Source organism: Salvelinus namaycush, chromosome 21 (genome assembly GCF_016432855.1).
Source record: "Salvelinus namaycush isolate Seneca chromosome 21, SaNama_1.0, whole genome shotgun sequence".
Taxonomy (NCBI): domain Eukaryota; kingdom Metazoa; phylum Chordata; class Actinopteri; order Salmoniformes; family Salmonidae; genus Salvelinus; species Salvelinus namaycush.
Window position 1 is genome coordinate 38,959,544 of NC_052327.1, and position 23,244 is coordinate 38,982,787.

The 23,244-nt window shown below is 41.7% G+C and overlaps 1 protein-coding gene across 1 annotated transcript in view; it reads right to left on the reverse strand.

The window, feature by feature from the left end:
- Window positions 1–17,387, reverse strand: part of LOC120066726 (WW domain-containing oxidoreductase-like) — a 34,353-nt gene extending 16,966 nt beyond the window's left edge. The window contains exons 1-3 of the mRNA XM_039018188.1: window positions 17,140–17,387; window positions 16,867–16,931; window positions 16,083–16,140 (exon numbers count right to left, since the gene is read on the reverse strand). Of these exons, the coding sequence (XP_038874116.1) occupies window positions 16,083–16,140; window positions 16,867–16,931; window positions 17,140–17,246 (230 nt within the window). The 5' untranslated portion in view covers window positions 17,247–17,387. The remainder of the gene's footprint in view (window positions 1–16,082; window positions 16,141–16,866; window positions 16,932–17,139) is intronic.
- Between the last annotated feature and the right edge of the window lie 5,857 nt (window positions 17,388–23,244).

Below are 23,244 nucleotides of genomic sequence, written 5' to 3' on the forward strand. Positions count from 1 at the left end.
CATAGTCTGCTGACATTAACACACTAATGATAGAGGGACACATAGTCTGCTGACATTAACACACTAATGATAGAGGGACACATAGTCTGCTGACATTAACACACTAATGATAGAGGGACACATAGTCTGCTGACATTAACACACTAATGATAGAGGGACACATAGTCTGCTGACATTAACACACTAATGATAGAGGGACACATAGTCTGCTGACATTAACACACTAATGATATAGGGGCACATAGTCTGCTGACATTAACACACTAATGATAGAGGGACACATAGTCTGCTGACATTAACACACTAATGATATAGGGGCACATAGTCTGCTGACATTAACACACTAATGATAGAGGGACACATAGTCTGATGACATTAACACACTAATGATAGAGGGACACATAGTCTGCTGACATTAACACACTAATGATAGAGGGACACATAGTCTGCTGACATTAACACACTAATGATAGAGGGACACATAGTCTGCTGACATTAACACACTAATGATAGAGGGACACATAGTCTGCTGACATTAACACACTAATGATAGAGGGACACATAGTCTGCTGACATTAACACACTAATGATAGAGGGACACATAGTCTGCTGACATTAACACACTAATGATAGAGGGACACATAGTCTGCTGACATTAACACACTAATGATAGAGGGACACATAGTCTGCTGACATTAACACACTAATGATAGAGGGACACATAGTCTGCTGACATTAACACACTAATGATAGAGGGACACATAGTCTGCTGACATTAACACACTAATGATAGAGGGGCACATAGTCTGCTGACATTAACACACTAATGATAGAGGGACACATAGTCTGCTGACATTAACACACTAATGATAGAGGGACACATAGTCTGCTGACATTAACACACTAATGATAGAGGGACACATAGTCTGCTGACATTAACACACTAATGATAGAGGGACACATAGTCTGCTGACATTAACACACTAATGATAGAGGGGCACATAGTCTGCTGACATTAACACACTAATGATATAGGGGCACATAGTCTGCTGACATTAACACACTAATGATATAGGGGCACATAGTCTGCTGACATTAACACACTAATGATAGAGGGGCACATAGTCTGCTGACATTAACACACTAATGATAGAGGGGCACATAGTCTGCTGACATTAACACACTAATGATAGAGGGGCACATAGTCTGCTGACATTAACACACTAATGATAGAGGGACACAGTCTGCTGACATTAACACACTAATGATAGAGGGGCACATAGTCTGCTGACATTAACACACTAATGATAGAGGGGCACATAGTCTGCTGACATTAACACACTAATGATAGAGGGGCACATAGTCTGCTGACATTAACACACTAATGATAGAGGGACACATAGTCTGCTGACATTAACACACTAATGATAGAGGGACACATAGTCTGCTGACATTAACACACTAATGATAGAGGGGCACATAGTCTGCTGACATTAACACATTAATGATAGAGGGGCACATAGTCTGCTGACATTAACACACTAATGATAGAGGGGCACATAGTCTGCTGACATTAACACACTAATGATAGAGGGACACACAGTCTGCTGACATTAACACACTAATGATATAGGGGCACATAGTCTGCTGACATTAACACACTAATGATAGAGGGACACATAGTCTGCTGACATTAACACACTAATGATAGAGGGACACATAGTCTGCTGACATTAACACACTAATGATATAGGGGCACATAGTCTGCTGACATTAACACACTAATGATAGAGGGACACATAGTCTGCTGACATTAACACACTAATGATAGAGGGACACATAGTCTGCTGACATTAACACACTAATGATAGAGGGGCACATAGTCTGCTGACATTAACACACTAATGATAGAGGGACACATAGTCTGCTGACATTAACACACTAATGATAGAGGGACACATAGTCTGCTGACATTAACACACTAATGATAGAGGGGCACATAGTCTGCTGACATTAACACACTAATGATAGAGGGACACATAGTCTGCTGACATTAACACACTAATGATAGAGGGGCACATAGTCTGCTGACATTAACACACTAATGATAGAGGGACACATAGTCTGCTGACATTAACACACTAATGATAGAGGGACACATAGTCTGCTGACATTAACACACTAATGATAGAGGGACACATAGTCTGCTGACATTAACACACTAATGATAGAGGGACACATAGTCTGCTGACATTAACACACTAATGATAGAGGGACACATAGTCTGCTGACATTAACACACTAATGATAGAGGGACACATAGTCTGCTGACATTAACACACTAATGATAGAGGGGCACATAGTCTGCTGACATTAACACACTAATGATAGAGGGACACATAGTCTGCTGACATTAACACACTAATGATATAGGGGCACATAGTCTGCTGACATTAACACACTAATGATAGAGGGACACATAGTCTGCTGACATTAACACACTAATGATAGAGGGACACATAGTCTGCTGACATTAACACACTAATGATAGAGGGGCACATAGTCTGCTGACATTAACACACTAATGATAGAGGGACACATAGTCTGCTGACATTAACACACTAATGATAGAGGGACACATAGTCTGCTGACATTAACACACTAATGATACAGGGACACATAGTCTGCTGACATTAACACACTAATGATAGAGGGACACATAGTCTGCTGACATTAACACACTAATGATAGAGGGACACATAGTCTGCTGACATTAACACACTAATGATAGAGGGACACATAGTCTGCTGACATTAACACACTAATGATACAGGGACACATAGTCTGCTGACATTAACACACTAATGATAGAGGGACACATAGTCTGCTGACATTAACACACTAATGATAGAGGGACACATAGTCTGCTGACATTAACACACTAATGATAGAGGGGCACATAGTCTGCTGACATTAACACACTAATGATATAGGGGCACATAGTCTGCTGACATTAACACACTAATGATAGAGGGACACATAGTCTGCTGACATTAACACACTAATGATATAGGGGCACATAGTCTGCTGACATTAACACACTAATGATATAGGGGCACATAGTCTGCTGACATTAACACACTAATGATATAGGGGCACATAGTCTGCTGACATTAACACACTAATGATAGAGGGACACATAGTCTGCTGACATTAACACACTAATGATAGAGGGACACATAGTCTGCTGACATTAACACACTAATGATAGAGGGACACATAGTCTGCTGACATTAACACACTAATGATAGAGGGACACATAGTCTGCTGACATTAACACACTAATGATAGAGGGACACACAGTCTGCTGACATTAACACACTAATGATATAGGGGCACATAGTCTGCTGACATTAACACACTAATGATAGAGGGACACATAGTCTGCTGACATTAACACACTAATGATATAGGGGCACATAGTCTGCTGACATTAACACACTAATGATAGAGGGACACATAGTCTGCTGACATTAACACACTAATGATAGAGGGACACATAGTCTGCTGACATTAACACACTAATGATAGAGGGACACATAGTCTGCTGACATTAACACACTAATGATAGAGGGACACATAGTCTGCTGACATTAACACACTAATGATAGAGGGACACATAGTCTGCTGACATTAACACACTAATGATAGAGGGACACATAGTCTGCTGACATTAACACACTAATGATAGAGGGACACATAGTCTGCTGACATTAACACACTAATGATAGAGGGACACATAGTCTGCTGACATTAACACACTAATGATAGAGGGACACACAGTCTGCTGACATTAACACACTAATGATAGAGGGACACATAGTCTGCTGACATTAACACACTAATGATAGAGGGACACATAGTCTGCTGACATTAACACACTAATGATAGAGGGGCACATAGTCTGCTGACATTAACACACTAATGATAGAGGGACACATAGTCTGCTGACATTAACACACTAATGATATAGGGGCACATAGTCTGCTGACATTAACACACTAATGATAGAGGGGCACATAGTCTGCTGACATTAACACACTAATGATAGAGGGACACATAGTCTGCTGACATTAACACACTAATGATATAGGGGCACATAGTCTGCTGACATTAACACACTAATGATAGAGGGACACATAGTCTGCTGACATTAACACACTAATGATAGAGGGACACATAGTCTGCTGACATTAACACACTAATGATATAGGGGCACATAGTCTGCTGACATTAACACACTAATGATAGAGGGACACATAGTCTGCTGACATTAACACACTAATGATAGAGGGGCACATAGTCTGCTGACATTAACACACTAATGATAGAGGGGCACATAGTCTGCTGACATTAACACACTAATGATAGAGGGGCACATAGTCTGCTGACATTAACACACTAATGATAGAGGGGCACATAGTCTGCTGACATTAACACACTAATGATAGAGGGACACATAGTCTGCTGACATTAACACACTAATGATAGAGGGACACATAGTCTGCTGACATTAACACACTAATGATAGAGGGGCACATAGTCTGCTGACATTAACACACTAATGATAGAGGGACACATAGTCTGCTGACATTAACACACTAATGATATAGGGACACATAGTCTGCTGACATTAACACACTAATGATAGAGGGGCACATAGTCTGCTGACATTAACACACTAATGATAGAGGGACACATAGTCTGCTGACATTAACACACTAATGATATAGGGGCACATAGTCTGCTGACATTAACACACTAATGATAGAGGGACACATAGTCTGCTGACATTAACACACTAATGATAGAGGGACACATAGTCTGCTGACATTAACACACTAATGATATAGGGGCACATAGTCTGCTGACATTAACACACTAATGATAGAGGGACACATAGTCTGCTGACATTAACACACTAATGATAGAGGGGCACATAGTCTGCTGACATTAACACACTAATGATAGAGGGGCACATAGTCTGCTGACATTAACACACTAATGATAGAGGGGCACATAGTCTGCTGACATTAACACACTAACGATAGAGGGGCACATAGTCTGCTGACATTAACACACTAATGATAGAGGGACACATAGTCTGCTGACATTAACACACTAATGATAGAGGGACACATAGTCTGCTGACATTAACACACTAATGATATAGGGACACATAGTCTGCTGACATTAACACACTAATGATAGAGGGACACATAGTCTGCTGACATTAACACACTAATGATAGAGGGGCACATAGTCTGCTGACATTAACACACTAATGATAGAGGGACACATAGTCTGCTGACATTAACACACTAATGATATAGGGACACATAGTCTGCTGACATTAACACACTAATGATAGAGGGACACATAGTCTGCTGACATTAACACACTAATGATAGAGGGACACATAGTCTGCTGACATTAACACACTAATGATAGAGGGACACATAGTCTGCTGACATTAACACACTAATGATAGAGGGGCACATAGTCTGCTGACATTAACACACTAATGATAGAGGGACACATAGTCTGCTGACATTAACACACTAATGATAGAGGGACACATAGTCTGCTGACATTAACACACTAATGATAGAGGGACACATAGTCTGCTGACATTAACACACTAATGATAGAGGGACACATAGTCTGCTGACATTAACACACTAATGATAGAGGGACACATAGTCTGCTGACATTAACACACTAATGATAGAGGGACACATAGTCTGCTGACATTAACACACTAATGATAGAGGGGCACATAGTCTGCTGACATTAACACACTAATGATAGAGGGACACATAGTCTGCTGACATTAACACACTAATGATAGAGGGACACATAGTCTGCTGACATTAACACACTAATGATAGAGGGACACATAGTCTGCTGACATTAACACACTAATGATAGAGGGACACATAGTCTGCTGACATTAACACACTAATGATATAGGGGCACATAGTCTGCTGACATTAACACACTAATGATAGAGGGGCACATAGTCTGCTGACATTAACACACTAATGATAGAGGGACACATAGTCTGCTGACATTAACACACTAATGAAAGAGGGGCACATAGTCTGCTGACATTAACACACTAATGATAGAGGGACACATAGTCTGCTGACATTAACACACTAATGATAGAGGGACACATAGTCTGCTGACATTAACACACTAATGATATAGGGGCACATAGTCTGCTGACATTAACACACTAATGATAGAGGGGCACATAGTCTGCTGACATTAACACACTAATGATAGAGGGGCACATAGTCTGCTGACATTAACACACTAATGATAGAGGGGCACATAGTCTGCTGACATTAACACACTAATGATAGAGGGGCACATAGTCTGCTGACATTAACACACTAATGATAGAGGGACACATAGTCTGCTGACATTAACACACTAATGATAGAGGGACACATAGTCTGCTGACATTAACACACTAATGATAGAGGGGCACATAGTCTGCTGACATTAACACACTAATGATAGAGGGACACATAGTCTGCTGACATTAACACACTAATGATAGAGGGACACATAGTCTGCTGACATTAACACACTAATGATAGAGGGACACATAGTCTGCTGACATTAACACACTAATGATATAGGGGCACATAGTCTGCTGACATTAACACACTAATGATAGAGGGACACATAGTCTGCTGACATTAACACACTAATGATAGAGGGACACATAGTCTGCTGACATTAACACACTAATGATAGAGGGACACATAGTCTGCTGACATTAACACACTAATGATAGAGGGACACATAGTCTGCTGACATTAACACACTAATGATAGAGGGGCACATAGTCTGCTGACATTAACACACTAATGATAGAGGGACACATAGTCTGCTGACATTAACACACTAATGATAGAGGGACACATAGTCTGCTGACATTAACACACTAATGATAGAGGGACACATAGTCTGCTGACATTAACACACTAATGATATAGGGGCACATAGTCTGCTGACATTAACACACTAATGATAGAGGGACACATAGTCTGCTGACATTAACACACTAATGATAGAGGGACACATAGTCTGCTGACATTAACACACTAATGATAGAGGGACACATAGTCTGCTGACATTAACACACTAATGATAGAGGGACACATAGTCTGCTGACATTAACACACTAATGATAGAGGGACACATAGTCTGCTGACATTAACACACTAATGATAGAGGGACACATAGTCTGCTGACATTAACACACTAATGATAGAGGGGCACATAGTCTGCTGACATTAACACACTAATGATAGAGGGACACATAGTCTGCTGACATTAACACACTAATGATATAGGGGCACATAGTCTGCTGACATTAACACACTAATGATAGAGGGGCACATAGTCTGCTGACATTAACACACTAATGATAGAGGGACACATAGTCTGCTGACATTAACACACTAATGATATAGGGGCACATAGTCTGCTGACATTAACACACTAATGATAGAGGGACACATAGTCTGCTGACATTAACACACTAATGATAGAGGGACACATAGTCTGCTGACATTAACACACTAATGATATAGGGGCACATAGTCTGCTGACATTAACACACTAATGATAGAGGGACACATAGTCTGCTGACATTAACACACTAATGATAGAGGGGCACATAGTCTGCTGACATTAACACACTAATGATAGAGGGGCACATAGTCTGCTGACATTAACACACTAATGATAGAGGGGCACATAGTCTGCTGACATTAACACACTAATGATAGAGGGGCACATAGTCTGCTGACATTAACACACTAATGATAGAGGGACACATAGTCTGCTGACATTAACACACTAATGATAGAGGGACACATAGTCTGCTGACATTAACACACTAATGATAGAGGGGCACATAGTCTGCTGACATTAACACACTAATGATAGAGGGACACATAGTCTGCTGACATTAACACACTAATGATAGAGGGGCACATAGTCTGCTGACATTAACACACTAATGATAGAGGGACACATAGTCTGCTGACATTAACACACTAATGATAGAGGGACACATAGTCTGCTGACATTAACACACTAATGATATAGGGGCACATAGTCTGCTGACATTAACACACTAATGATAGAGGGACACATAGTCTGCTGACATTAACACACTAATGATAGAGGGACACATAGTCTGCTGACATTAACACACTAATGATAGAGGGACACATAGTCTGCTGACATTAACACACTAATGATAGAGGGACACATAGTCTGCTGACATTAACACACTAATGATAGAGGGACACATAGTCTGCTGACATTAACACACTAATGATAGAGGGACACATAGTCTGCTGACATTAACACACTAATGATAGAGGGACACATAGTCTGCTGACATTAACACACTAATGATATAGGGACACATAGTCTGCTGACATTAACACACTAATGATAGAGGGACACATAGTCTGCTGACATTAACACACTAATGATAGAGGGACACATAGTCTGCTGACATTAACACACTAATGATAGAGGGACACACAGTCTGCTGACATTAACACACTAATGATAGAGGGACACATAGTCTGCTGACATTAACACACTAATGATAGAGGGACACATAGTCTGCTGACATTAACACACTAATGATAGAGGGGCACATAGTCTGCTGACATTAACACACTAATGATAGAGGGACACATAGTCTGCTGACATTAACACACTAATGATATAGGGGCACATAGTCTGCTGACATTAACACACTAATGATAGAGGGGCACATAGTCTGCTGACATTAACACACTAATGATAGAGGGACACATAGTCTGCTGACATTAACACACTAATGATATAGGGGCACATAGTCTGCTGACATTAACACACTAATGATAGAGGGACACATAGTCTGCTGACATTAACACACTAATGATAGAGGGACACATAGTCTGCTGACATTAACACACTAATGATAGAGGGGCACATAGTCTGCTGACATTAACACACTAATGATAGAGGGGCACATAGTCTGCTGACATTAACACACTAATGATAGAGGGGCACATAGTCTGCTGACATTAACACACTAATGATAGAGGGGCACATAGTCTGCTGACATTAACACACTAATGATAGAGGGACACATAGTCTGCTGACATTAACACACTAATGATAGAGGGACACATAGTCTGCTGACATTAACACACTAATGATATAGGGACACATAGTCTGCTGACATTAACACACTAATGATAGAGGGACACATAGTCTGCTGACATTAACACACTAATGATAGAGGGGCACATAGTCTGCTGACATTAACACACTAATGATAGAGGGACACATAGTCTGCTGACATTAACACACTAATGATATAGGGACACATAGTCTGCTGACATTAACACACTAATGATAGAGGGGCACATAGTCTGCTGACATTAACACACTAATGATAGAGGGACACATAGTCTGCTGACATTAACACACTAATGATAGAGGGACACATAGTCTGCTGACATTAACACACTAATGATAGAGGGACACATAGTCTGCTGACATTAACACACTAATGATAGAGGGACATATAGTCTGCTGACATTAACACACTAATGATAGAGGGACACATAGTCTGCTGACATTAACACACTAATGATAGAGGGACACATAGTCTGCTGACATTAACACACTAATGATAGAGGGACACATAGTCTGCTGACATTAACACACTAATGATAGAGGGACACATAGTCTGCTGACATTAACACACTAATGATAGAGGGACACATAGTCTGCTGACATTAACACACTAATGATAGAGGGACACATAGTCTGCTGACATTAACACACTAATGATAGAGGGACACATAGTCTGCTGACAATAACACACTAATGATACAGGGACACATAGTCTGCTGACATTAACACACTAATGATAGAGGGACACATAGTCTGCTGACATTAACACACTAATGATAGAGGGACACATAGTCTGCTGACATTAACACACTAATGATATAGGGGCACATAGTCTGCTGACATTAACACACTAATGATAGAGGGACACATAGTCTGCTGACATTAACACACTAATGATAGAGGGACACATAGTCTGCTGACATTAACACACTAATGATAGAGGGACACATAGTCTGCTGACATTAACACACTAATGATAGAGGGACACATAGTCTGCTGACATTAACACACTAATGATAGAGGGACACATAGTCTGCTGACATTAACACACTAATGATAGAGGGACACATAGTCTGCTGACATTAACACACTAATGATAGAGGGACACATAGTCTGCTGACATTAACACACTAATGATAGAGGGGCACATAGTCTGCTGACATTAACACACTAATGATAGAGGGACACATAGTCTGCTGACATTAACACACTAATGATAGAGGGACACATAGTCTGCTGACATTAACACACTAATGATAGAGGGACACATAGTCTGCTGACATTAACACACTAATGATAGAGGGACACATAGTCTGCTGACATTAACACACTAATGATAGAGGGACACATAGTCTGCTGACATTAACACACTAATGATAGAGGGACACATAGTCTGCTGACATTAACACACTAATGATAGAGGGACACATAGTCTGCTGACATTAACACACTAATGATAGAGGGGCACATAGTCTGCTGACATTAACACACTAATGATAGAGGGACACATAGTCTGCTGACATTAACACACTAATGATAGAGGGACACATAGTCTGCTGACATTAACACACTAATGATAGAGGGACACATAGTCTGCTGACATTAACACACTAATGATAGAGGGACACATAGTCTGCTGACATTAACACACTAATGATAGAGGGACATATAGTCTGCTGACATTAACACACTAATGATAGAGGGACACATAGTCTGCTGACATTAACACACTAATGATAGAGGGACACATAGTCTGCTGACATTAACACACTAATGATAGAGGGACACATAGTCTGCTGACATTAACACACTAATGATAGAGGGACACATAGTCTGCTGACATTAACACACTAATGATAGAGGGACACATAGTCTGCTGACATTAACACACTAATGATAGAGGGACACATAGTCTGCTGACATTAACACACTAATGATAGAGGGGCACATAGTCTGCTGACATTAACACACTAATGATAGAGGGACACATAGTCTGCTGACATTAACACACTAATGATAGAGGGACACATAGTCTGCTGCTTCTAATAAAGGCAAACATGCCAAAGACGTAGGCCTATAGGATAGACAGACATATATTATTTTTAGGACAAGAAAGGGTCCTGCCACCATTATAACCTAACTGAAACCAGACATGGGCGTTATTGGGCGTAAACAAGCAGGAAGCCTAAATTAAAAGATAATGGTGGGAAGTATCTTCGTTTGCATATGTGAGGGACTCATATGCTGTATGTGTATAAATACAAGAGCCAGGGCTCTGGGAAACGGTGTGTGATCCGCGGACCACCCCGGCTTGTGATATTTTATATTAAAGCCTATATTGAATCCACAAGTTCTTGCAAGTGTTATGTTTTGAACCGATTTTCCACGACAAAAGCAGCTCCTGCCTATGTGAGTATGTGGACTCACCTTCAAAACTACCCTGATCAACTTATTCTGGGCTATCTGGAGCATCCCCTTCATAAGTTTAGATAAGCCCCCAAACCAAGAAGTACTAGCATAGTCAAAATGGCATTGGATGAGGGCAGTAGCTAGCACTTTCATGGAGTCCTTATCAAGCAGCTTGGAATTTCTAGCCAAAAACTTAATCCTGGCATTAACCTTCCCTAGCACCTTATTGGCCATGCTCACACCTCCCAAGCTTCCATCAAGGATACATCTCAAGTAGTTAACAGAGGTTTTAGAAGTCAGCACCTCACCCCCTAACTTCACTCTGATTTCAGACAACCTACACAATTTAGGTCTGGATCCAAAAATAATTGCTTCAGTTTTCCCTAAGTGCAGAGATAACTTATTATCTCCAAGCCATATGCAAATGTTAGTAAGCTCTGTGCTAAGTATGCTCTCCAACAAAGTTTTACTTTTGTGAGACACCAGAAGTGTAGAGTCAACCGCATAAAGAAAAAGACGGCAAGAACAAGCATCTTTCATATCATTAATATACAATAAAAACAGCAGAGGCCCAAGCACGCTCCCCTGCGGAACGCCACAACTCATTGGTTTTGCCTGAGACAGTGAACCATTAACCTCTACTACTTGCTCCCTTCCTGATAAATAGGACTTTACCCAGCCTAGAGGGATACTGCTTAACCCCAGTGCCTCCAGTTTGGAGATTAGGAGACAGTGGTTAACTGTATCAAAAGCCTTCTGTAGGTCAAGCAGTACCATTCCACACAGATTTCCCTCATCAATCTCTTTCCTGATGAAGTCAGTCAAGTAAAGTAGACATGAATCAGTGGAGTATGTTTTTCTAAAACCCGACTGAAAATCATACATTAGACCCTGTTTGTTAACATATTCATACATTTGCTCATGTACAATTCTCTCCAGGATCTTTGATGTTACACAGAGGATAGATACAGGCCTATAATTCCCAGGGTCAGACTTTATCCCCTTCTTATACATAATACTTCTTGACTTGGTTGCTTCCATACAAACCAGAACTGGTGGGCAGCTTGCTAACCAGCTTGCTGGCAACAGAAGTAAAAAAAAAAAAAAAGAGTTGAATTCATTGGCAACCTCTGCCTTTTCATATACCATCTCCCCTTTGATGTTCAGTCCAATACTGTTTAGTTTGTTTTTGGTAGTACTACTACAGCCTAGTTCCTTAAATGATTTCCAAAGCTTTTTAGGGTAATTTTGTTTTCAATTATTTTCTCAGCAAAGTAACCCCTCTTAGCTTCATCCATCCTGCTCTGTGCTTCATTTCTGTGATATTTATATAGGACAAAATCATGCTGCTCTTGAGAGTTCTTAAATTTCTTAAAGGCCTTATTCGTTGCTTGGATAGATTCTAGAATCTCATGATTAAACCAAGGGCTAGATCTCTGCTTTACCCTGACCCGTCTAATGGGAGCCATCACATTCACCACATCAAGGAATCTACATTTAATGGCTTCCCAGGCACTGTCTACCCCTACACTATCTAGCACAGGTGACCAGTCAATTTTACCGACTTCCTCCCTAAACTTTTCTACACAGTATTTTTTGAGTCCTCTGATTCTAACGGTTTTGTGACACTTAAATATATCTTTAAAAATCCTCCTTGTGAAAAATGTAGTTTGAGTCATTTGAGTCAGAGCAAGTGATCTACAAAAGTGCATAAATACATTGTGGGTTAGGCTATTCTTTTTGCATACATCAGTATTGAAATCCCCTAACAAAATGATTTCCTTCAACAGCAAAGGAAATCAGTCAAGGAAATTGATGTAATATGTACATGTAGGTAGGGGAAGGTGACTATGCATAGATAATAAACAGCAAGAAGCAGCAGAGTAAAAAATGGGGTCAATGCAAATAGTCCAGGTAGCAATTTGATTAACTGTTCAGCAGTCTTATGGCTTGGGGGTAGAAGCTGTTCAGCAGTCTTATGGCTTGGGGGTAGAAGCTGTTCAGCAGTCTTATGGCTTGGGGGTAGAAGCTGTTCAGCAGTCTTATGGCTTGGGGGTAGAAGCTGTTCAGCAGTCTTATGGCTTGGGGGGTAGAAGCTGTTCAGCAGTCTTATGGCTTGGGGGGTGAAGCTGTTCAGCAGTCTTATGGCTTGGGGGTAGAAGCTGTTCAGCAGTCTTATGGCTTGGGGGGTAGAAGCTGTTCAGCAGTCTTATGGCTTGGGGGGTAGAAGCTGTTCAGCAGTCTTATGGCTTGGGGGTAGAAGCTGTTCAGCAGTCTTATGGCTTGGGGGTAGAAGCTGTTCAGCAGTCTTATGGCTTGGGGGTAGAAGCTGTTCAGGAGTCTTATGGCTTGGGGGTAGAAGCTGTTCAGGAGTCTTTTGGTCCCAGACTTGGTGCTCTGGTACCGCTTGCCGTGCAGCAGCACAGAGAACAGTCTATGACTAGGGTGGCTGGAGTTTTTGACAAATTGTAGGGCCTTCCTCTGATAACGCCTGGTATAGAGGTCCTGGATGGCAGGGAGCTCAGCTGTCCATGGCCGTACGCACTAGCCTCTGTAGCGCCTTGCGGTCGGATGCCAAACAGTTGCCATACCAAGCGGTGATGCAACCAGTCAGGATGCTCTCAATGGTGCAGCTGTATAACTTTTTGAGGATCTGAGGACACATGCCAAATCTTTTCAGCCTCCTAAGCATTGTCATGCTCTCTTCCCGACTGTCTTGTCTTGGTGTGTTTGGACCATGATAGTTTGTTAGCGATGTGGATGCCAAGGAACTTGAAGCTCTCGACCCGCTCCACTACAGCCCTGTCGATGTGAATGGGGGCGTGCTCAGCCCCCCTTTTCCTGTAGTCCACGATAAGCTCTTTTGTCTTGCTCACATTGAGGGAGAGGTTGTTGTCCTGGCAGCTCTCTGACCTCCTCCCTGTAGGCTGTCAGATCGTTGTCAGTGATCAGGCCTACCACTGTTGTGTCCTCTGCAAACTTAATGAAGGTGTTGGAGTCGTGCGTAACCAAGCAGTCGTGGGTGAAAAGGGAGTACGGGAGAGACAAGGGCACGCACCCCTGTGGGGCTGCCGTGTTGAGGATCAGCGTGGCGGATGTGTTGATACCTAGCCTTACCACCTGGGGGCGGCCCTTCAGGAAGTCCAGGATCCAGTTGCAGAGAGAGGTGTTAGTCCCAGGGTCCTTAGCTTAGTGATGAGCTTTGAGGCCACTATGGTGTTGAACGCCGAGCTGTAGTCAACAAAAAGCATTTTCACGTAGGTGTTCCTTTTGTCCAGGTGAGAAAGGGCAGTATGTAGTGCAATAGAGATTGTGTCATCTGTGGATCTGTTGGGGCGGTATGTGAATTGTAAGTGGGTCCAGGGTTTCTGGGATGATGTTGTTGATGTGACCCACGACTAGCCTTTTAAAGCTTTCATGGCTACAGATGTGAGTGCTACGGGGCGGTAATCATTTAGGCAGGTTACTATGGCGTTCTTGGGCACAGTGACTATGGTGGTCTGCTTGAAACATGTAGTTATTACAGACTCGGTCAGGGAGAGGTTGAAAATGTCAGTGAAGACACTTGCCAGTACATGCTCTGAGTATGAGTCCTGGTAATCCGTCTGGCCCTGCGGCCTTGTGAATGTTGACCTGTTTAAAAGGTCTTACTCACATCGGCTACGGAGAGCGTGATCACACAGTTGTCCGGAACAGCTGTTGCTGTCATGCATGGTTGAGTGTTGCTTGCCTTGAAGCAAGCATAAAAGGCATTTAGCTCATCTGGTAGTCTCGCTTCCCTGGGCAGCTCGCGGCTGGGTTTCCCTTTGTATTCCGTAATAGTTTGCAAGCCCTCCCACATCCGTCGAGCGTCAGAGCCTGTGTAGTAGGATTCAATCTTCGTCCTGTATTGACGCTTTGCCTGTTTAATGGTTTGTCGGAGGGCATAGCGTATTCCTTATAAGCATCCGGATTAGTGTCCCGCTCCTTGAAAGTGGCAGCTCTAGCCTTTAGCTCAGTGTGGATGTATTATGTACAACAAAAGTTACAAACTAAGCGAAAAAACACAGAATAGCACAATTGGTTAGGAGCCAGTAAAATGGCAGCCATCCCGTCCGGCGCCATTCATTTTTGGTAGCACTTTATGTTACGGAACAGTTTCCACTATTTGCCTGGTATTGAATAAAACATGTAACTGATATGAATATGGTGATAATTTGACTGAAGCCCAAAGAAACAAACAAGTAATTAGTAGGTTATTACTATGTATTTACCATACCCTGTCATTCTTTTTTAAATGCCTGGTAAATTGATGTACCGTAAAATAAAGTGCTTCCAGTTTTGATTTCTTTACTGTCACCCCTTAACTCGCTGGTTCAGTATATCAGGAAAGGAGGACTTACTCCACATAGAAGATTTGTCCTTTGTCATCCATCTCCTGCTCCCATCCATACGGTAGATCTGTGGGGAAGAAAAGCCTCCAGTTAGACTCCTCAAGCCATTCAGAAACATGATTCATACCATTAACTCATTATCTCAATGGTCTGTTACTGAATGCCATCCTAACAGAAAGATACATCTACAATAGCAGAATTGTATGTGTATCAGTGTTTTGACCTCTCACTATGAACATTCAGGTGCACCCAGAGCCATAAGAAAAAATCTGCCGAGTCATGATACACACAAGATTGGGTCCAATGTGGATAAGTAATGACAATTACACACTTGCAAAAAGGCATATTGAATGGTTGCCTGACGACTCCAACTGAATTCCTCTGCTGCTCTATTGTTCACTACATACTTAGGTCTGAGACTGCCATCATTGAAGTAATTTGTGATGATGTCAAAATGAGGGGTGTTGTACAAAACAAAGTAATCAGCGATTGGATCATCACTAACCAATCAGAGTTTCAAAGCCAAAGACGGATTTTCTAAACGCCACTTTATGCACGTGTGTTCTGGATCTAGCCCAACCCATCGAGTCAAGAATGAATTTCCATTCTAGAAATCGTCTGGAAGGTACTCAGACTCATTGCCGGGAAGAAACTAACTTCCGTGGGCGTAGCGTTTGGCGGAGCAAGGAGCTTGGGTAGCCAGGCAAATTGAATGGGGGAAGATGGGATGTAAGGGTTTGGTGGGAGAACGAGAAAAGTAGAGAATGGGGTCTGCCAGGAGAATAACTCTAACCTCCAGCACAGCGTCTCTTCTTCCCTGTTTTGGGATGATCCCACTGAGTCTTCATTTCCTCATGACTGTGGAGAGAGAGACAGAGAATCCATCAAACTAGCTAGCAATTACTGATAGCAACTAGCTGCATTAAAACAAAGCAATGCTCTACACTGCTCTATTCTGTGTCTGTGCGCAATATCAAGGACTGGTTTATGGGAAGCATAACACTGCCATAAAATCAAGCGGCACTGGTTGACTATGAGCAATGCGCAATAGTTCATTTTCGCTTACTTCGCATAGTAAACCCATCCATCCTTCGTAGATCTCTCTTCCCATCCTGGGGGCAGCTCATCCTCGCTGTCTGTATCGTCCATACCAGCATACTTTAAAGCTGCCATATCCCGTGTTTCTTTAGAATTCAGAGATATAGCAAAATGACCATCTATATTTTGCAGAAGCGACAGAGCTGTGAAATTCGAAATCAGAAACTCTGTGATTATAATCCACTGAGCTATAGTTATAATCCTGCCTCAACACTTCCGCAATAATACGGTGATGAGTCTTATGTCTGCGAAGTGTTGTTTGGGTAATGAAGTCATGCAGGAGTAAAGTCATTCCGTTCCTCAGTTCAAATAAGATACTGTAACATTACAGTTACAAAAATGGCAACACTAATATAATTTGTACAATGAATAATGTATGCATACCGTAAATGACCACGTGTATCATACATTTTAGGGGTAACAAAGTGACAAAATATACTCATCCAAAACTGCGTCTGCGCACGAGAATGGGAGGGGTTTCGAGAGAATGAACCGCGTTAGCATATTAGCGAGGGTCAGGGTGATATTCGGGTTCCTTGGGACGTCCCTAACCCCTTAGCTATTTTAAACCACAATGGCAATGCGGTAGGGACGTTGCAATGATCCAGATACCACCGACATATGAGCAATTGCGAGTGGGCATCAGAAACAGATTATCGTCCCCCTGGCAGCATAATATTATACTGGTAGCACGATCGCGTATTTTCCCCCTTCAAAATAAGAGTCCCCCTACAAAACATGATATATTTGTGGAGTTTCGATTTTACACTCTAGTACAATACAACAGTTTTTCACAGCATTGCAACCACCTTTAAAAACAATTATAGATAATTTGAAGTACTTTTATTTTTAATATTGTATTATTTATACAAGGGCTCCAGACTGAGACTTCACTGCAGTGCCTGGTTCGAATCCAGGCCACATCCGGCCGTGATTGGGAGTCCCATAGGGCAGCGCACAATTGGCCCAGCGTCGTCCGGGTTTGGCCGGTGTTGGCCGTCATTGGAAATAAGAATTTGTTCTTAACTGACTTGCCTAGTTAAATAAAAAATATGTAAAGAAATACACTTTTAATAAAATACAAATATATAACATTGGAATTACTGAATAGAGTCTACAAAACTAATAAGGACAAACCACCTCGTACCGACAACCTGGATGGTCAATTTCTGAGGTTGGTATCGGAATACATTGTGACTCCTGTTTGGCACATCTTCAATTTAAACCTAGAAAGACGCTGTGTGTCCTCAGACATGGAGGGAGGCAAAGGTCATTCCACTACCCGAGAATAGCAGAGCACCCTTTAATGGTTCAAACAGGCAACCAATCAGCCTGTTACATGTGCTTAGCAAACCTTTGGGAAAAAAATGTGTTTGTTCAAATACAAAGTTATTTTACAGAAAACAAATTAACAAACTTTCAGCATGCTTATAGGGAAGGGCACTCAACATGCTCAGCACTGACACAAATGACTGATGATTGGTTGAAAGAAATTGATAGTAAGAAGATTGTGGGAGCTATTTTGTTAGACTTCAGTGTAGCTTTTGATGTCATTGATCATAACCTTTTTTGAAAAAACTTAGGTGTTATGGATTTGCATCCTCTGCCTTATTATGGATTGAGAGTTACCTATCTAATAGAACACACAGGATTTTCATTAATCAATGCCTCTCTCATGCAAATTCAATTGATTGTGGTGTACCGCAGAGCAGCCGGCTAAGGCCATTATTGTTTTCAGTTTTTACAAATGACCTTCCACTGACCTTGAATAAAGCCTGTTTGTCTATTTAAGCTGACGAGTCAACAGTATACACATCAGCTGCAACAGTAAAATAAATAACTGAGATACTTAACAAAGAACTCCAGTCAGTTTATGAATGGTTAACTAGCAAAAGGCTGGTGCTAAATATCTCAAAAACTAAAAGCATAATTTTTGGGACAAATCCCTCGGTCAACACTGAACCTTGTTTAGATCTATTATTGAATAATGTGGCTATTGGGCAAGTTGAGGAGACTAAACTGCTGGTTGTAACCCTAGATAGCAAGCTGTCATGGTCAAAACATATAGACTCAATGATTGCTAAAATTGGAAGAGGTCTGTCCATGATAGGGCGTTGCTCTGCCTTCTTGACATCTCAGTCGACCAGATAGGTCCTACAGGCCCCAGTTTTGTCGCACCTGGAATACTGTCCAGCTGTGTGGTCATGTGCCACAAAGAAGTACATAGGTCAATTGCAGTTGGTCCAGAACAAAGCAGGACGTATCGCACTTAGATGTACACGGAGGGAAAGTGTCAGTAACATGCATGTCAGTCTTTCCTGACTCAAAGTTGAGGAGAGATTGACAGCTGTCATGACGTTGGCCTGTGGGTGAGGTTTATGACCCCCCCCCCCCATATAAATACCTTTCTCCCTTTCCTCTCTCTTGACTCTACAGGACTCTTGAAAAGCCTTTGTTAAACATAGAGAGTCTGGAAACATCTAAAGGTGGGGGGAAAGGAACCATAATTCGGTAATCCAACCAGCTGAAAATATGTGTTGGTACTAAATGAATATGATGCCAGATCAGTTGGTGTCTGAGACATTCTTACTGATGATAGGACAACAAACTGTATCTTGGAAAGTCTACACATTATAGTTATCAGGTTCAAATGGAATTGTTGTGCAATTTAAATGTTTAAACATGAAACTATCTGTGAAAAGATTAAATGTAATTTAGCTTCTTAAGGAGAGAAAGGTTTGTCATAGAGTAAACTATGCTCAATTTAGTGGCCCTGCCCATGTGAACAGACATTGGTTATAAACTATGAAACACGCCCTTCTCTCCCCTCCTATATAAAGCCCTTGACGAAAATGTAACTTTCTGTTCCGAGGACGTTAGGGTGACAGTCCTACGTTTAAAAGGGCTCAGATAGTAAGCTGTTCCAAGGACGTGTGGACTTGAGGTTCCCACGTTGAAAGGACCACCTGCAGAACTAAGCCAACCTTAGAGAACCTAACGAAATTAGCATTGAATTTCAATGTGAAGGTGACGACTATATGGATGAATTTCGACTATACCAGCCAGAATATAGCATGAGCTTAAAAGTATGGCAACTTGGTATGAACTTTGAACTCTTATTCTCCAGAAGTGATACCTCCTAGTCGTTGAGTTAGCAGCAGTCGCTAAACGTGGGCTAGGAGATGACGGACAGAGTATCCATTCTACCACGCTCCAGTTCACCACTAGACAGTCTTCAGAGGACCAGAGATCCATGCTGGACAACCCGGCCTCTCATCTACCGAAGCGCAGCTCAGAGTAAATATTTATTGCATTCTCCTTTTTCAAATGGGCGGTTATTTAGAATGCATAAGATTCTGTATTTACGATAGCATAGCTTCTCCCTTTGTTACTCAGTCTTACCGCTCTTTCACTCAAACCCCCCCTTTTCTTTGTGTAACCAGCCGTCGTATCTGTTCCGTACACCAGGGACGTTTTCTTTATGACATAATTTGTAATCAATGTATGATCCATTCTGTGTGAATATTTAGGTATTTAGTAAATAAATAATTTAACCAAATTTTGTATTGCTGATTCAACTTGTTAACCAGGGTTCGTGAAGATAACCAAGAATTTACAACTTTCAGATGAGACTAAACAAGGTGACGATTAAATATTGACTGATGTTGATGTAAAAGATTACCAGGTCTTTAAGAGCTTATTCGGAAGATAACAGCTCTATAAACATTATTTCGTGGTGCCCCGACTTTTTTGTTAATTATCTACCTGATTAGCTTAATCGGGTAATATTAATTACAGAGAAATTATTTTATAGAATAGCATGTCATATCACTTAATTCGGCATAGCCAAACACACAACACTGCATCACTATTGGTCTTTGTGTGAGGTATTGTTGTGTTGAAGGTACTGAACTGTCTGTTCAAGCAGTTTACACACAGTTCAGACACTCATCTGTACCACACAAGATATGCAGCCAGAGGTCTCTTCACAGTCCTCAGGTCCAGAACAGAGGCTGGGAAACGCAAAGTTTTAAATAGAGCCATGACTATATGACACTCTCTGCCACCCCAGGTAACACAAGCTAGCAATCAAACCAGTAAAAAAAAAACAGACAAAAGAACACCTTACTGCACAAAGGGGACTGTGAAGAGACACAGCCATTTTATATATATTGTATTGTAATTTGCACTGTACTATGCATTAGACCTAGATATTGTGTGTATATACTAATATGTAGGCTATGTGTGATGTTTTAAGTTTATGTATTTCAGTCCTTGACTAATAATGTTCTGCACTATGTATTATGTCATGTTTCATGTGGACGCCAGGAAGAGTAGCTGATCAAATCAAATGTTATTTGTCAAATGCACCGAATACAACAGGTTTAGACCTTACCTTTAAATGCTTACTTACAACCCCTTAACCAACAATGCAGTTCAAGAAAGAGTTAAGAAAATATGTACTACATAAACTAAAAAATAAACTAAAGTAAAACATTTAATAAAAAGTAACAATAACATAATAATAACGAGGTACCGGTATCGAGTCAATGTGCAGGGGTAGAGGTTAGTCGAGGTAATTTGTACATGAAGGTAGGGGTGAAGTGACTATGCATACATAATAAACAGTGAGTAGCAGCAGCGTAAAAACAAAGGGGGGTCAATGTAAATAGTCCGGGTGGACATTAAACCCTCGCTTGGCACAAGACACACACCAGGATAGTGATAAATCATATCCTCAATCTAAGTTCCCTGATAAACTAGAAAAAGAGTCACACTCCTCGCCAACAGACGAGCTTCTTGGGTTTGTAACGGAACTCTTTGTCTATGCGTGAGTGTCTAACAGTCACCAGACAGAGGTGCATTCTGACTACAGCCCGCGCATTCCACCAGACCTGGACTGTCAGGGCTTGCCAGGTTATGGTTGCTAATGGCTGCAGCATCAGCAGTTTCACCACTTGGCCTAATACGCATGAGACCTGTCCAACAATGGTTTATTAGCCAACGCATTCATCCAAAAAGAGACCGTTATCGGCTGATAACCATGTCGCCACACCTTATCCTTCTGGCTAAACCCAAGCATGCTCTCAGTGGGGATCCAGCAGCCTTGCGAGTTGTCATTAAGACTGACGCCTCCCTGAGGGGACGGTGCGCAGTTTACGACGAATGCATAACGAACGGTCATTTAAATGCTTTGGAGCTGAAAGCGATTTGCCTGTATTTATTACATTTTGCCCCCAGGATAGAGGGGCATCACGTTCTGATTCCTTCCAACAACTCAGCCTCGATCGCGTACATCAATCACCAGGGCGGAGTCCGCTCACTGTCCATGCACCAAGTGGCATCACGGATACATCTGTGGGCACACACACACCTGCGCTCACTGTCAGCTTCGCACATTCCAGGCCGGTTGAATATAGGTGCTGACCTATTGTCGAGAGTTAAGCCTCAGTCTGCAGAGTGGCGTTTCCACCCACATGTGATAGAGGCGATTTGGCGCCAGTTCGAACGAGCCCATGTAGATCTGTTTGCATCTCAAAGGGCAACACACTGCAATGTTTGCTATTACATTCAGAACGACAACCCAACATTGGGTCACGATGCCTGGGCCCACCAATGGATTTCATCCAGTTCCCCTGCTACAACAAGTCTTGGACAGAGTGAGAGAGCATAGGCTGGAGCTGATACTGGTATCCCGTTTTGGCCCTCACAGACATGGTTTGCAGACCTGAGTTAAATGATGTATAGTTTACAGACCGGAGTTCAATGGTGTCCGGAGCGCCTTGGACACTCCCTTTACGCACGGACCTTCTGTCTCAGGCACAAATGGAAGCTGGTAAGGGGTTATGTCACGAGAATTATGTTCTCAAGGTTCATAAACCCAATTCAATTAACTACTCAGCCTGAAACCCAGAATTTGTAGGAAACTGGTTGAAATGAATCAGACGGTGTCACGGTAGTCTTCGTCCTCCTCTGACGAGGAGTAAGAAATGTCGGACCAAGATGCAGCGTGGTAAGTATCCATTTTAATAATCATACTTGAAACAACAAACAAAACAATAAACTGACAAAA